The sequence below is a fragment of the Eleutherodactylus coqui genome, chromosome 6 (genome assembly GCF_035609145.1).
Source record: "Eleutherodactylus coqui strain aEleCoq1 chromosome 6, aEleCoq1.hap1, whole genome shotgun sequence".
Classification (NCBI taxonomy): domain Eukaryota; kingdom Metazoa; phylum Chordata; class Amphibia; order Anura; family Eleutherodactylidae; genus Eleutherodactylus; species Eleutherodactylus coqui.
In genome coordinates this window covers 193,921,724-193,936,957 of record NC_089842.1, presented here as the reverse complement: position 1 = coordinate 193,936,957, position 15,234 = coordinate 193,921,724, and the positions used below count along the sequence as shown (strand labels likewise).

The window sequence follows — 15,234 nt, the reverse complement described above, 5'->3', positions numbered from 1 at the left end:
GGAAAACCGCCTTAGGGTGGCTTCACATGAGCGTGTTTTTGTGCGTGTGTAAAATACACGTCTATTACATCCAATGCATGCCCTATGGTATGTTCACCATGCGCCTGTAAAGATAGGACATGCGTGCACCATAGGGAATGCACGCATTGCCTTGATTGGAGCTGCGGCTGCTGCCGGCGGCTCCATTGAAGACAATGGTCTGCCGGCACCCCTAATTGTTTTTCAGGGAAGAGCTTTAAATATAAGCTCTTCTCTGAAAAACAACCATTTTAGTGTAAATAAATATATACATATATATATATATATATATATATATACTTACCTGTCCACTGCTGCCGTGTCCCCCGTAGAGATGAAGGACACATCTGCTGCATGCGGCAGATGTTTTTTCATCACTGCGGGGAATAAAGAATTCCCTACCACAGCTGTCACACATGACAACTGCGGTAGAGGATCCAGCTGCCGGCACCCCGAAAATTGTTTTTCAGGGGAGGGTTTTAAATATAAGCCCTTCCCTGAAACACAAGGCAAATAAGTGTTAAAAATAATAAAAACCACATACTCACCTTTCTTCAGCTGCCAGGGCTCAGCCGCGTCCTCTCTGCGCTGTTCTGGAATCTGCTATGCAATTCTTCCAGCAGTCAGGGAATTAAAATCCCTGCCTGCTGAAAGATCTGCTTGTGATTGTCTGAATAAATGACAGGTGAGAGCTGCCTGTGATTGGCTGAGCGTCTCTTTATTCCCCGTGGGGCCACGGCAGCAGCGGACAGGTACGTATATTTTTATTTATTTATTTACACTAAAATGGTTGTTTTTCAGGGAAGAGCTTATATTTAAAGCTCTTCCCTAAAAAACAATTAGGGGTGCTGGCAGACCATTGCTTTCAATGGAGCCACCGGCATCAGCTGCGGCTCCATTGAAAGCAATACGCGGACCTGCATTCACACGTTTGTGCACGTACGTGGGTGCACACTATGTACGGCACACGCACATGCTTGTGTGAAGCCACCCTTAAGATGTTACTCTATATAACTTGAAATCTATGTATCCTAATAGGTTAAACGAAGTGAATAATTTCCCAGTATTTATGTAAATTTAGGAGGCTATTCAACTTAAAGGGGTATTTCTATCTTTACTTTTCATAGCTGAGATAGAAAACCGTTGCTTAAAGGGGTTGTCTCGTGAAATCAAGTGGGGTTCAGCACTTCTGTATGGCCATATTAATGCACTTTGTAATATACATCGTGCATTAATTATGAGCCATACAGAAGTTATTCACTTACCTGCTCCGTTGCCATGGATCCGTCTAAATTCGCTGTCTTCTGGCGTTTTTAGACGCGCTTGCGCAGTCCAGTCTTCTCCCTGGTGAATGGGGCCGCTCGTGCCGGAGAGCTGGTCCTCGTAGCTCCACCCCGTCACGTGTGCCGATTCCAGCCAATAAGGAGGCTGGAATCGGCAATGGACCGTACAGAGCCCACGGTGCACCATGGGAGAAGACCCGCGGTGCATCGTGGGTGAAGATCCCGGTGGCCATCTTGGTAAAGGAAGAAAGAAGTCGCCGCAGCGCGGGGATTCGGGTAAGTAATAAACTTTTTTTTTTTTAAACCAATCCCTTGGGTTTGTCTCGCGCCGAACGGGGGGCCTATTGAATTAAAAAAAAAACCGTTTCGGCGTGAGACAACCCCTTTAACCCCTTGAGTGGCACGCCCAGAAATTTTCCGGGACAAGCTCCACTGCTCATAGCAACATAGCCCGGAAGATTTCCGGGCTATGTATCACTATGGGAGCTGCAGAGCACAATGCCAAAAGCTGTGACAGTGTGCTCTGCCTGCACAGACCCAGAGAGAACAAAGCAAGGGCTTTGAAAAACCAGCAGAAGATATTGCCGATATGTCGGCAATCTCCTGCTTTGTTTACAGGTTGCCATAGAGACCATCGGCTTGTCAGAAGCAAGCCGATGGTCTCTGTGGCATGTAGAGCTTGGTGCTTGGCTGTCAGAGGACAGCTAGGTACTAGCTCTTACAGCAGAGATCAGAGAAAACCTCCGATCTCTGCTGTATTAACCCTTTACATGCTGCAGTCTATGTGACTGCAGCATGTAAAGGGCTGTCACTGCAGCATGTAAAGGGCTGTCACCATCGGACCCCTGGAATGTGATCAGGGGTCCTGATGGGTCCCTGTGGAAAAAAATAAAAAAATTTTTTTATAAAAAATTATAAAAAAATAATAAAAACACTTGTCTCCCTTTACTTTGTAAAAAATCAAAAATACAATCACACATGTGGTATCTGTGTGCGTCGTAATGACCCAGAGAAGGAAGTTAATGCATTATTTAACCCCTTAATGACATGGCCCCTTTTTTTCATTTTTCCCCATTTCTTTTTTTCCTCCCCCCTGTTTAAAAAATCACAACTTGTCCCGCAAAAAGCAAGCCCTTATATGGCCATGTCAATGGAAAAATGAAAAAGTTATGGCTCTTGAGACGCAACTGCAAAATTAGTTGAAATTTAATGATTAGACCATTTTAAAAAACCTGCCCTGGTGGGCACGACAGGGTGGTAGGAAACCTGCCACTCAAGGGGTTAAGTCACTGGTCAACCAGACAGAGCCTACAAAAAAAGCTGAGCGCTTCAGCCCAGCGCTGCTTGCGCAGTGCTCATTGAAGTAAATGGGAGATACGGAAACAGCCTAGCACAACGTGCTAAGTTGTTACCGTAACTCAGGGAGGCATGCAAACAGTGTAGTGTGCTCTGCTACACTGTTTCTGTAGCTCTGATTCACTTCCATAAGAACTACACAAATAGTGCAGGCTTGAAGAGCTCGGCTGTTTCCGACAGGTGTTTGGAAACAGAGAGCCAAGTTCCGTGATGGGAATACCCCTTTAACCCCTTCCTCACACATACAGCTATATACGTCCACAGCAAATGCTGCGTACAGATCTAGCTCAGCAGACGAGCCTGCTCTTTCCACTGTAGGTTTCGGCTGCCTTTGACAGACGACTCCTGCCTCTAAAAGTAGCATCAGAGATAACTCAGATCTTAGCTGCTAACCCTTTAAATATGTTAGTTTGTGCATCTGGGACCTATTGTTTTACAGGCTTCCTAGTGCTACCGCTCCATTCAAACTCTATGGGACTGTCAGAGATAGGTGAGTGCTTTACTTGATTTCGGTGGTCCCAGAGTCTGAATGGAGCAGCAATGTGCATGCTTGACAACTGCTCCAGGCAAATGGGGGACATGGTATCCTTGTTCTTGTGATCATGCAGGTCCCAGCAGTTACACCCTCACCAATTAGACACTTATCACCTCTCTTGTGTAGAAATGATAATTTGTAGTTCTGGAAATATCCCTTTAATGGACACATGTATTTTTCCATCCAAAGTAACTATATAACAATACAACAACTTTTGTGACTGCATTATACGTAGTTTGATTTACCTCCACAAAAGGTTATCCCGGTCACACTGAGAGTTAGTAACATTGGTACCGAAATTTTAAGATATTCCCATTCTGCTTTATTATCTCCAGTCCACGCGGCACCTAAAATACAGTAAATTGATGTTTGCGGTGAATTTACTGTATCTACTGACACCTTTAACATATTTTAGCCAGTTTAAGTTCAACCTAAATACCTTATGTTTCACTGCACACAATAAATTAAGGGTGTATTCACATGGGCGAGTGTAATACCCTGTTTCCCTGAAAATAAGGCACCCCCTGAAAATAAGGCACCCCGATAGTAAGGCATAGTAAAGTGTGCAGGCAAGTCAAGAGGCCTGTCCCCTGCTGCCATCCCCGTTGTCTCCTACCTCCAGATTTATAGGTAGATCTGCAGACAGTCTGCTGTTATCCTGTCCCTGCTGTGCTGTACGAGTGTGCTGTTGTGAGCTCCCCTTGCTGGCTGGAAAAGTCCATACTGTACATTCTGTTCCTGCTGTACATGTCTGCTGTGATGAGCTCCCCCTGGTGGCCGGAAGCTGCAATACCATCCCTGCTTACAAGTGGTACAGGAACTTCTGTCTGCAGACAGGTACGTTACTTTACAGCCCTTATTTTTTTATGGCTCTGTGTGTGAGTCAGGCAACCTGTGTGGGATTCTTAAGGCTGGATTCTCACAGAGCGTATTTCCAGCGGAAATCTGGCGGTTTGGCCACAGCGATAAACAGCGAGATTTCCGCCGGGAAAGCGCTGCTTCAAAACCCACGGCACTCAGACGCTTGTTTTGAAGCAACCTGGCTGCACGCTTTTCCGTTACTGTGGCCGGTGAATCAGCACCACAACACCGGCTTCTCCCAGCTTTGCTGTGACAGATTTGCTGTCCCATGTGGACGAGATTTCTGAGAAATTTCGTCCACAAAGCTGGCCTATTGAGGGATTAACGGCCACAGCGAAATAAGACACCGCGGCGAAATAAGACACCCCCTGAAAATAAGACGCAGCGCATATTTGGGAGCAAAAATTAATATAAGACGCGTCTTATTTTCGGGGAAACAGGGTATTAGTCCAAAAAACTTGGCAATATTGCGTTTGTAAAATTGCAATGTTTACTGCGAGCGCGTTGCGATTTGTGAAAAAATCACATTGCATCGCTGAACATGTATTTTAAATATGAATAATTAAAAATGTAATCGTACTCGCATGTGTGCTGTCTTCTAAAGTGTGCTGTTTCTTGAGTGTGTGACTTGAGATTAGTGACTTTGGATTCAGGGACTTTGAAAGAGTCACTTGTATGTATTTACTGCTTATCTATTTTTAATTTTTGCATATATTACTTTTATCTATCAGTATAATCCCCATTAAGAATGTGCTGTACAACTGACAATGCTGTCTAGTGTACATCTTGTGCCATGTATGCGGTCCTGGAACATATGTTCAAGGACCGCATACATGTATGTGATATGAGCGTGTTGCACATTTGGAAACCCAGATCCCGGATCAAAATGACCAGCTTGTAACAATGTATAATTCATTGACAACATGGAAAGGAATTTGCTGTTCACTGAGCAGCAACTAGCTGGGGCAGATGTGAGGGCTGGATGGTAGTTTGGGAGTGCTGGATGATCAGGCAACTAGCTGGGTGACAGTTAGAACAAGAGGTAGAGGGAAAAGTGCCAGGGAGTCTAGCCCTGAACTGGCACACCCCAACAAGTTTGCAAGATTGGCAGATGAGGGGAATGCCACTACAAGGTTAGCACTACTGCAGTATGATATAGCCTCTGACTGCCAAGGGAATGTCTGCTCCAGTAAGAAGGGAATAGAAGCGAAGAGCAGACTAGAAAGGTCCTGGTAGTGGGAGACTCAATTAATAGGGGGACAGACAAGGCAATATGCCACAAAGACTGGAATTGCCAAACAGTGTGTTGTCTTCCTGGCGCTCGAGTTCAACACATTGCGGATCGGGTTGACAGATTATTTCTGGGAGGGGCCGCTGAGGACCCGTGGTCATGGTGCACATTCGCACCCATGAAAAAGTAAGAGGTAGGTGGAAGTTCCTTAAAAACAATTTCAGGGAACTAGGATGTAAGCTTAAGGCAAGGACCTCCGAAGTAGTATTTTCTATTGCCAGCAGATATCAAGAGGCAGGCTTTAAGCTCCGTGTTGGTACATGGTGCTTTCTAAACTGTACAATTTTTTTTCCTCCTAACACTTGACACTGTGTTGGCACTGTGGTATAGAAGTGGATACCCACCTACATGTCTTCTGGAATTGCCCCCTGATTTGCAACTTTTGGAAGGCTGTCCACTCCATTTCATATTAAATTTTATACCTGCAAGTTCCTGAGTCTCCAATCCTATTCCTACTATATTTCTCAGATCTCCCTCTACCTAAATACCACAAATCTATACTTAAACATCTTATTAATGTGGCCCGCTTGTGTATCCTGGCTCTTTGGAAGTCCCCCTCATTGCCTCTCTTGGCACAGTGGGTACACATGGTAGAGGAAATCCAGTGGATGGAGGAACCTACAGCCTCCCTATACAACAAATATAACTATTGGTACCATACTTGGGACCCCTGTTATAGCTTTCTTTCAAAATATGTTTATTGGTTTTATGTCAACAAAACAAAACACACTGAGGGTGCGTTCACACGAGCGCATAAACGGCGCGTTTTTGCGCCCAATCGTATATACGTGACCACCTGAGGCATTGGTTTCGAATGTATTCGTTCGCATGGGCGATTTTACAGCGCGTAAAAACGGCAATTCGAAAAAAAACGGAACATACGCGACCGAAATATGCGCCAACGCATATTCGATGGCCGAAAAGATAGTTTGCAAAGTAGGAACAAACGATAATACGCTTTCTAGCTCTGGTCATGATCGCCGAAAAACGTTCTTTCCGGCGATTATACGCTGCGCACGTGCGAACGTAAATACGCCTACGCTCGTGTGAATGCACCCTTAGAATGAATACATCGAGGTACTTGCGTAAAATGGAGATGAGATGTTGAATAGTATGGCAAAACGACCCAAAGGTCTTATATTCCTTCTTTACATTACATCGTGGCAAGTATGAACTTAATTCATGTCCAAACAGAACGGAACAGGTATAAATGGATGCGGGGACTTATAATCTAATGGGTCTCTAGTAGAGATGAGCAAACGTACTCGTCCGAGCTTGATACTCGTTCGAGTATTAGCGTGTTCGAGATGCTCGTTACTCGTAACGAGCACCACGCGATGTTCGGGTTACTTTCACTTTCATCTCTGAGAGGTTAGCGCGCTGTTCTGGCCAATTGAAAGACAGGGAAGGCATTACAACTTCCCCCTGCGACGTTCAAGCCCTATACCACCCCCCTGCAGTGAGTGGCTGGCGAGATCAGGTGTCACCCGAGTATAAAAATCGGCCCCTCCCGCGGCTCGCCTCAGATGCGTTGTGACATAGCTGAGGGACAGTGCTATCGTGTTGGAGCTGCTGTAGGGAGAGTGTTAGGAGTTAGTGTAGGCTTCAAGAACCCCAACGGTCCTTCTTAGGGTCACATCTAACCGTGTGCAGTAGTGTGGAGGCTGCTTTTTGCAGTGTTGCACTTTTTTTTTTTTTGGTATATCGGCCGTGCAGAGCATTGCGCCCTGCAGTAATACTCCAGGGACAGAAGTGTGGAGGCAGGGAGAGCGTTAGGAGTTATTGTAGGCTTCAAGAACCCCAACGGTCCTTCTTAGGGCCACATCTAACTGTGTGCAGTAGTGTGGAGGCTGCTTTTTGCAGTGTTGCACTTTTTTTTTTGGTATATCGGCCGTGCAGAGCATTGCGCCCTGCAGTAATACTCCAGGGACAGAATTGTGGAGGCAGGGCCAGAAGACATATATTATTGATTGAATATACGCAGTGGTCCTTTTCAAAAAAATATTGGGCAAAAAATCTATTTGGCCTGCCTGTCACTGTGCTCAGTGTTCTGGGTCCGTGTGTGCTGGGTGTAGTACTTCAACAAAATCATACGCAGCCAGCTAAGTGTTACAGCAGGCTTGCGCCAAATTATTTCCTGGCTGTGAAATCACCGCTCTGTTGCAGTTAATAACAGTGCAACACTCTGCAGTTCTGTGACACACTCCAGGGACAGAATTGTGGAGGCAGGGCCAGAAGACATATATTATTGATTGAATATACGCAGTGGTCCTTTCCAAAAAAATATTGGGCAAAAAATCTATTTGGCCTGCCTGTCACTGTGCTCAGTGTTCTGGGTCCGTGCGTGCTGGGTGTAGTAGTTCTACAAATAAATACGCAGCCAGATAAGTGTTACAGCAGGCGTGCGCCAAATTATTTCCTGGCTGTGAAATCACCGCTCTGTTGCAGTTAATAACAGTGCAACACTCTGCAGTTCTGTGACACACTCCAGGGACAGAAGACATATATTATTGATTGAATATACGCAGTGGGCCTTTTCTAAAAAATATTGGGCAAAAAATCTATTTGGCCTGCCTGTCACTGTGCTCAGTGTTCTGGGTCTGTGTGTGCTGGGTGTAGTAGTTCTACAAATAAATACGCAGCCAGCTAAGTGTTACAGCAGGCGTGCGCCAAATTATTTCCTGGCGTTCCGTAAGCGAAGTCAGCCTCCAACCACAGGCCAATAAGCGGCACATTTAATTACAGCGTTCTGTTTCTGCATTACTGGTAATACAGCATGCTGAGGGGTAGGGGTAGGCCTAGAGGACGTGGGCGCGGCCAAGGACGCGGAGGCCCTAGTCCGGGTGTGGGCACAGGCCGAGCTCCTGATCCAGATGTATCGCAGCCGACTGCTGCGGGATTAGGAGAGAGGCACGTTTCTGGCGTCCCCACATTCATAGCACATTTAATGGGTCCACGCGGTAGACCTTTATTAGAAAATGAGCAGTGTGAGCAGGTCCTGTCGTGGATGGCAGAAAGTGCTTCCAGCAACCTATCGTCCACCCACAGTTCTGCGCCGTCCACTGCTGCAACTCAGAATCCTCTGGCTGCTGCTCCTCCTTCCTCCCAGCCTCCTCACTCCATGAAAATGAGACATTCTGAGGAGCGGGCAGACTCCCAGGAACTGTTCTCGGGCCCCTGCTCAGATTGGGCAGCAGTGGTTCCTCTCCCACCAGAGGAGTTTATCGTGACTGATGCCCAACCATTGCAAAGTTCCCGGGGTCCGGGGGATGAGGCTGGGGACTTCCGGCAACTGTCTCAAGACCTTTCAGTGGGTGAGGAGGCCGACGACGATGAGACACAGTTGTCTATCAGTGAGGTAGTAGTAAGGGCATTAAGTCCGAGGGAGGAGCGCACCGAGGATTCTGAGGAAGAGCAGCAGAACAATGAGGTGACTGACCCCACCTGGTTTGCTACGCCTACTGAGGACAGGTCTTCAGAGGGGGAGGCAAGGGCAGCAGCAGGGCAGGTTGCAAGAGGCAGTGCGGTGTCCAGGGGTAGAGGCAGGGCTAGACCGAATAATCCACCAACTGTTTCCCAAAGCGCCCCCTCGCGCCATGCCACCCTGCAGAGGCCGAGGTGCTCAAAGGTCTGGCAGTTTTTCACTGAGAGTGCAGACGACCGACGAACAGTGGTGTGCAACCTTTGTCGCGCCAAGATCAGCCGGGGAGCCACCACCACCAGCCTCACCACCACCAGCATGCGCAGACATATGATGGCCAAGCACCCCACAAGGTGGGACGAAGGCGGTTCACCGCCTCGGGTTTGCACCGCTGCCTCTCCCCCTGTGCCCCAACCTGCCACTGAGATCCAACCCCCCTCTGAGGACACAGGCACTACCGTCTCCTGGCCTGCACCCACACCCTCACCTCCGCTGTCCTCGGCCCCATCCACCAATGTCTCTCAGCGCACCGTCCAGCCGTCGCTAGCGCAAGTGTTTGAGCGCAAGCGCAAGTACGCCGCCACGCACCCGCACGCTCAAGCGTTAAACGTGCACGTAGCCAAATTTATCAGCCTGGAGATGCTGCCGTATAGGGTTGTGGAAACGGAGTCCTTCAAAAGTATGATGGCGGCGGCGGCCCCGCGCTACTCAGTTCCCAGTCGCCACTATTTTTCCCGATGTGCCGTCCCAGCCCTGCACGACCACGTCTCCCGCAACATTGTGCGCGCCTTCACCAACGCGGTTACTCTCAAGGTCCACTTAACAACGGACACGTGGACAAGCACAGGCGGGCAGGGCCACTATATCTCCCTGACGGCACATTGGGTGAATTTAGTGGAGGCTGGGACAGAGTCAGAGCCTGGGACCGCTCACGTCCTACCCACCCCCAGAATTGCGGGCCACAGCTCGGTGCTGGTATCTGCAGCGGTGTATGCTTCCTCCACTAAACCACCCTCCTCCTCCTCCTCCTCCTCCAACGCAACCTCTGTCTCGCAATCAAGATGTGTCAGCAGCAGCAGCACGTCGCCAGCAGTCGGTGTCGCGCGTCGTGGCAGCACAGCGGTGGGCAAGCGTCAGCAGGCCGTGGTGAAACTACTCAGCTTAGGAGATAAGAGGCACACGGCCCACGAACTGCTGCAGGGTCTGACAGAGCAGACCGACCGCTGGCTTGCGCCGCTGAGCCTCCAACCGGGCATGGTCGTGTGTGACAACGGCCGTAACCTGGTGGCGGCTCTGCAGCTCGGCAGCCTCACGCACGTGCCATGCCTGGCCTACGTCTTTAATTTGGTGGTTCAGCGCTTTCTGAAAAGCTACCCACGCTTGTCAGACCTGCTCAGAAAGGTGCGCCGGCTCTGCGCACATTTCCGCAAGTCCCACAGGGACGCTGCCACCCTGCGAACCCTGCAACATCGGTTTAATCTGCCAGTGCACCAACTGCTGTGCGACGTGCCCACACGGTGGAACTCTACGCTCCACATGTTGGCCAGTCTCTATGAGCAGCGTAGAGCTATAGTGGAATACCAACTCCAACATGGGCGGCGCAGTGGGAGTCAGCCTCCTCAATTATTTTCAGAAGAGTGGGCCTGGTTGGCAGACATCTGCCAGGTCCTTGGAAACTTTGAGGAGTCTACCCAGGTGGTGAGCGGCGATGCTGCAATCATTAGCGTCACCATTCCTCTGCTATGCCTCTTGAGAAGTTCCCTGCAAAGCATAAAGGCAGACGCTTTGCGCTTGGAAACAGAGCCGGGGGAAGACAGTATGTCGCTGGATAGTCAGAGCACCCTCCTGTCTATATCTCAGCGCGGTGAGGAGGAGGAGGAGGAGGAAGATGAGGAGGAGGGGGAAGAGACAGCTTGGCCCACTGGTGAGGGTACACATGCTGCTGGCCTGTCATCCTTTCAGCGTGTATGGCCTGAGGAGGAGGAGGAGGAGGAGGAGGAGGATCCTGAAAGTGATCTTCCTAGTGAGGACAGTCATGTGTTGCGTACAGGTACCCTGGCACACATGGCTGACTTCATGTTAGGACGCCTTTCTCGTGACCCTCGCGTTACACGCATTCTGGCCACTACGGATTACTGGGTGTACACACTGCTCGACCCACGGTATAAGGAGAACCTTTCCACTCTCATACCCGAAGAGGAAAGGGGTTCGAGAGTGTTACTATACCACAGGACCGTGGCGGACAAACTGATGGTAAAATTCCCATACGACAGCGCTAGTGGCCGAAGGCGCAGTTCCGAGGGCCAGGTAGCAGGGGAGGCGCGGAGATCAGGCAGCATGTACAGAACAGGCAGGGCAACACTCTTTAAGGCTCTTGACTGCTTTATGGCTCCCCAGCAAGACTGTGTCACCGCTCCCCAGTCACGGCTGAGTCGGCGGGAGCACTGTAAAAGGATGGTGAGGGAGTACGTAGCCGATCGCACGACCGTCCTCCGTGACGCCTCTGCCCCCTACAACTACTGGGTGTCGAAGCTGGACACGTGGCCTGAACTCGCGCTGTATGCCCTGGAGGTGCTTGCTTGTCCTGCGGCTAGCGTCTTGTCAGAGAGGGTGTTTAGTGCGGCTGGGGGAATCATCACAGATAAGCGTACCCGCCTGTCAACCGACAGTGCCGACAGGCTAACACTCATCAAGATGAACAAAGCCTGGATTTCCCCAAACTTCTCTTCTCCACCAGTGGACAGCAGCGATACCTAAGCAATACATAGGCTGCACCCGCGGATGGAAGCATCGTTCTGTATCCCCATCAAAAAAGGGGACCTTTTCGCTTCATCAATCTGTGTATAATATTCCTCCTCCTCCTCCTGAAACCTCACATAATCACGCCGAACGGGCAATTTTTCTTAGGCCCACAAGGCTCAGTCATATAATTTTTCTAAACAATTTTTATACGTTTCAATGCTCATTAAAGTGTTGAAACTTTCACCTCAACCAATTTTTATTTTAACTGGGCTGCCTCCTGGCCTAGTTACCAATTAAGCCACATTAACCAAATCGATTAATGGGTTTCACCTGCCCTCTTGGTTGGGCATGGGCAATTTTTCTGATGTACATTAGTACTGTTGATACACCAATTTTTGGGGGCCCTTGCCTACAGTGTAATCAAATTAATTTTTAGCCCACCTGCATTACAGCTGACGTTACATCAGCTGTGTTGGGCACTGCAATGGGATGTATTTATGTACCGCCGGTGGCTTCCTGGCATCCACCCATGCTGTGGGTCCACAGGGAGTTGTAAATGCATCTGTGTCCACTTCTAAAGAACCCCAGTCTGACTGGGGCATGCAGTGTGGGCCGAAGCCCACCTGCATTAAACATGACATTATTACCTCAGCTGTTATGGGCAATGCAATGGGATATATTTATGTACCGCCGGTGGCTTCCTGGCACCCACCCATGCTGTGGGTCCACAGGGAGTTGTAAATGCATCTGTGTCCACTTCTAAAGAACCCCAGTCTGACTGGGGCATGCAGTGTGGGCCGAAGCCCACCTGCATTAAACATGACATTGTTACCTCAGCTGTGATGGGCAATGCAATGGGATATTTTTATGTACCGCCGGTGGGTTCCAGGGAGCCACCCATGCTGTGGGTCCACAGGGAGTTGTAAATGCATCTGTGTCCACTTCTAAAGAACCCCAGTCTGACTGGGGCATGCAGTGTGGGCCGAAGCCCACCTGCATTAAACATGACATTATTACCTCAGCTGTGATGGGCAATGCAATGGGATATATTTATGTACCGCCGGTGGCTTTCTGGCACCCACCCATGCTGTGGGTCTACAGGGAGTTGTAAATGCATCTGTGTCCACTTCTAAAGAACCCCAGTCTGACTGGGGCATGCAGTGTGGGCCGAAGCCCACCTGCATTAAACATGACATTATTACCTCAGCTGTGATGGGCAGTGCAATGGGATATATTTATGTACCGCCGGTGGGTTCCAGGGAGCCACCCATGCTGTGGGTCCACAGGGAGTTGTAAATGCATCTGTGTCCACTTCTAAAGAACCCCAGTCTGACTGGGGCATGCAGTGTGGGCCGAAGTCCACCTGCATTTCATCTGATGTTAGCTCTGCAGTCCAGGGCACTGCAATGGGATACATTTATGTACAGCGGGTGGGTTCCAGGGAGCCACCCATGCTGTGGGTGCACACGGAATTCCCATTGCGGAGTTGGGGATTCCCAGTTGTACCTGCCTGTGACTATTTATAAAAAAACGTGGTCTGACTGGGGCATGCAGACACCTTGACAGAATGAATAGTGTGTGGCACATAGGTTCCCCATTGCTATGCCCACGTGTGCAGCTCCAGATGGAGGTGGCACAGGATTGGATTTCTCATTGCTTCTGTACAGCATTGTGGGCTATCGCCCCGCCCCTTTTAAAGAGGGTCGCTGCCTAGCCGTGCCAACCCTCTGCAGTGTGTGCCTGCGGTTCCTCTGGCAGACGCACTTATAAATAGACATGAGTGTGGCGTGGCATGAGGGCAGCTGAAGGCTGCGCAGGGACAATTTGGTGTGCGCTGTGGACACTGGGTCGTGCAGGGGGGGGGGGTTGGCCAGCATGTAACCCAGGAGAAGTGGCAGCGGAGTGTCATGCAGGCAGTGATTGTGCTTTGTTGGAGGTAGTGTGGTGCTTAGCTAAGGTATCCATTGCTAATGAGGGCTTTTCAGAAGTAAAAGTTGTTGGGGGGGGGGGGGGGGGAGGCCCACTCTTGCCGCTATTGTGGCTTAATAGTGGGACCTGTGAACTTGAGATGCAGCCCAACATGTTGCCCCTCGCCTGCCCTATCCGTTGCTGTGTCGTTCCCATCACTTTCTTGGATTGCCCAGATTTTCACAAATGAAAACCTTAGCGAGCATCGGCGATATACAAAAATGCTCGGGTCGCCCATTGACTTCAATGGGGTTCGTTACTCGAAACGAACCCTCGAGCATCGCGAAAAGTTTGTCTCGAGTAACGAGCACCCAAGCATTTTGGTGCTCGCTCATCTCTAGTCTCTAGTCCTCGGAAAACTGCCGGCAGGCCAGGTAGACGGAAGCTAGGGAAAGGGATGGGATTCAGAAGCTTTAGCGTGACAGCGGTCTCCAGGCGGCAGAGCGGGACCATGTTATAGTTTTCAACACACACAAGAATACCATGTAATCTTAGTTTCTGCCTGAGATACCAGCTGTGAAGAATAGAGGAAGTGACAGGAGAAAAGAAACAGGGACTTTCTAGGCGCACTCAATATAGACCCTGGCCCTTCTCTCCATTCCCCACTTCTTCCTTTTTTTTGTGGTTCCCCAGCCTTTCCCTTCTTCCTCTCTTTTCCTCTTCCACTTTACCCCCTCTTCTGGTAGTTCTACTCTATATTTTCTTTAAGTAACGGTCTTTTCCGTCTGTTCACATGTTTAAGTTGTTTGATTAGTGGTACACTCCGACAACTTGAATGCTTATCTAAAGTTATGCAAACTTGTCTTTCTTTTTCCTTATCGGGATACTTAGAACTATATGGCAAATCTAAATCCAAATGTTATAGTTACAGACTGCGGACTCTTCTTTTAGAGGATTGTACCATCTCTCATCCTTTGTCAGAGTGTGCCACGATCTGCATTTATTAATTGTTTATACTACTAAAACTATTGTTAATTATGTTGATTCCCTAGTGGGATCCGTATATTGGATTAAGAAAAAGCTTTAAATAAATTTAAAAAAAAGAAGAACACTAAGCTTCCTGTCACACATAGACATGAGAAGAAATGCAAGAGGTAAAGGTTTACCCATACGGGGTACTTGAAGAATAAGGTATTACTCCGCATCAATCTGTGTGCCACTTTCCGAACCTTAGTGATCGTTTAGTCGGGAAGCAACACAGCAAGGATGGAGCTATAACAGTACAGACGATTGGTTAGACCCTCGTAGGAACCCATGATGGCCCCTGCTCAGATCAATGTCTATCAACCAATAAGCATATACTAATTGCATAGCTAAAAAAAAATAATGATATAGGTTGGGAGCTGCCAAACCCCCTTATCTAAAGGCCTGAAATGACAACAGATTGAACCTGGGTAGTCTTCCCTGACAAAAGAAGGATTGCAGCCAATCTACCTTTTGTACAATTTCTTAATCACCACTACAGCAAAAATTAGAAAAAATAGAGACATTTCGGAAGGTAAATAATTTTGAACAAGTTAATGTGATCCACCATTTACTGGCATAGATGAAGCCAGGCCTTCATCTGGCATTCAGTAGTGTTTATAAGGGAGTCAAAGTTTAACCCCTTAGTGACGGACCTTTTTTGCTTTTTTCCATTTTTGTTTTTTCCTACTCCCTTTTAAAAAATCGTAGCTCCTTTATTTATCCATCGAAGTTGCTGTATGAGGGCTTGTTTTTTGCGGGATGAGTTGTATTTTTCAATGGCACTATTTATTGT

The 15,234-nt window shown here is 48.6% G+C and overlaps 1 protein-coding gene across 5 annotated transcripts in view; it reads right to left on the bottom strand.

Annotated features, from left to right (window-relative positions):
• The window catches only part of GANC (glucosidase alpha, neutral C), a 104,505-nt gene that overhangs the window by 25,996 nt on the left and 63,275 nt on the right, over positions 1 to 15,234 (bottom strand). For all 5 annotated transcript variants that reach the window (XR_010793222.1, XM_066608546.1, XM_066608543.1 and 2 more), the window contains one exon: positions 3,438 to 3,539. Coding sequence is in view for 4 of the 5 variants with exons in the window: in XM_066608546.1 (XP_066464643.1) it covers positions 3,438 to 3,539 (102 nt within the window). In the remaining variant the exon portion in view is untranslated. The remainder of the gene's footprint in view (positions 1 to 3,437; positions 3,540 to 15,234) is intronic.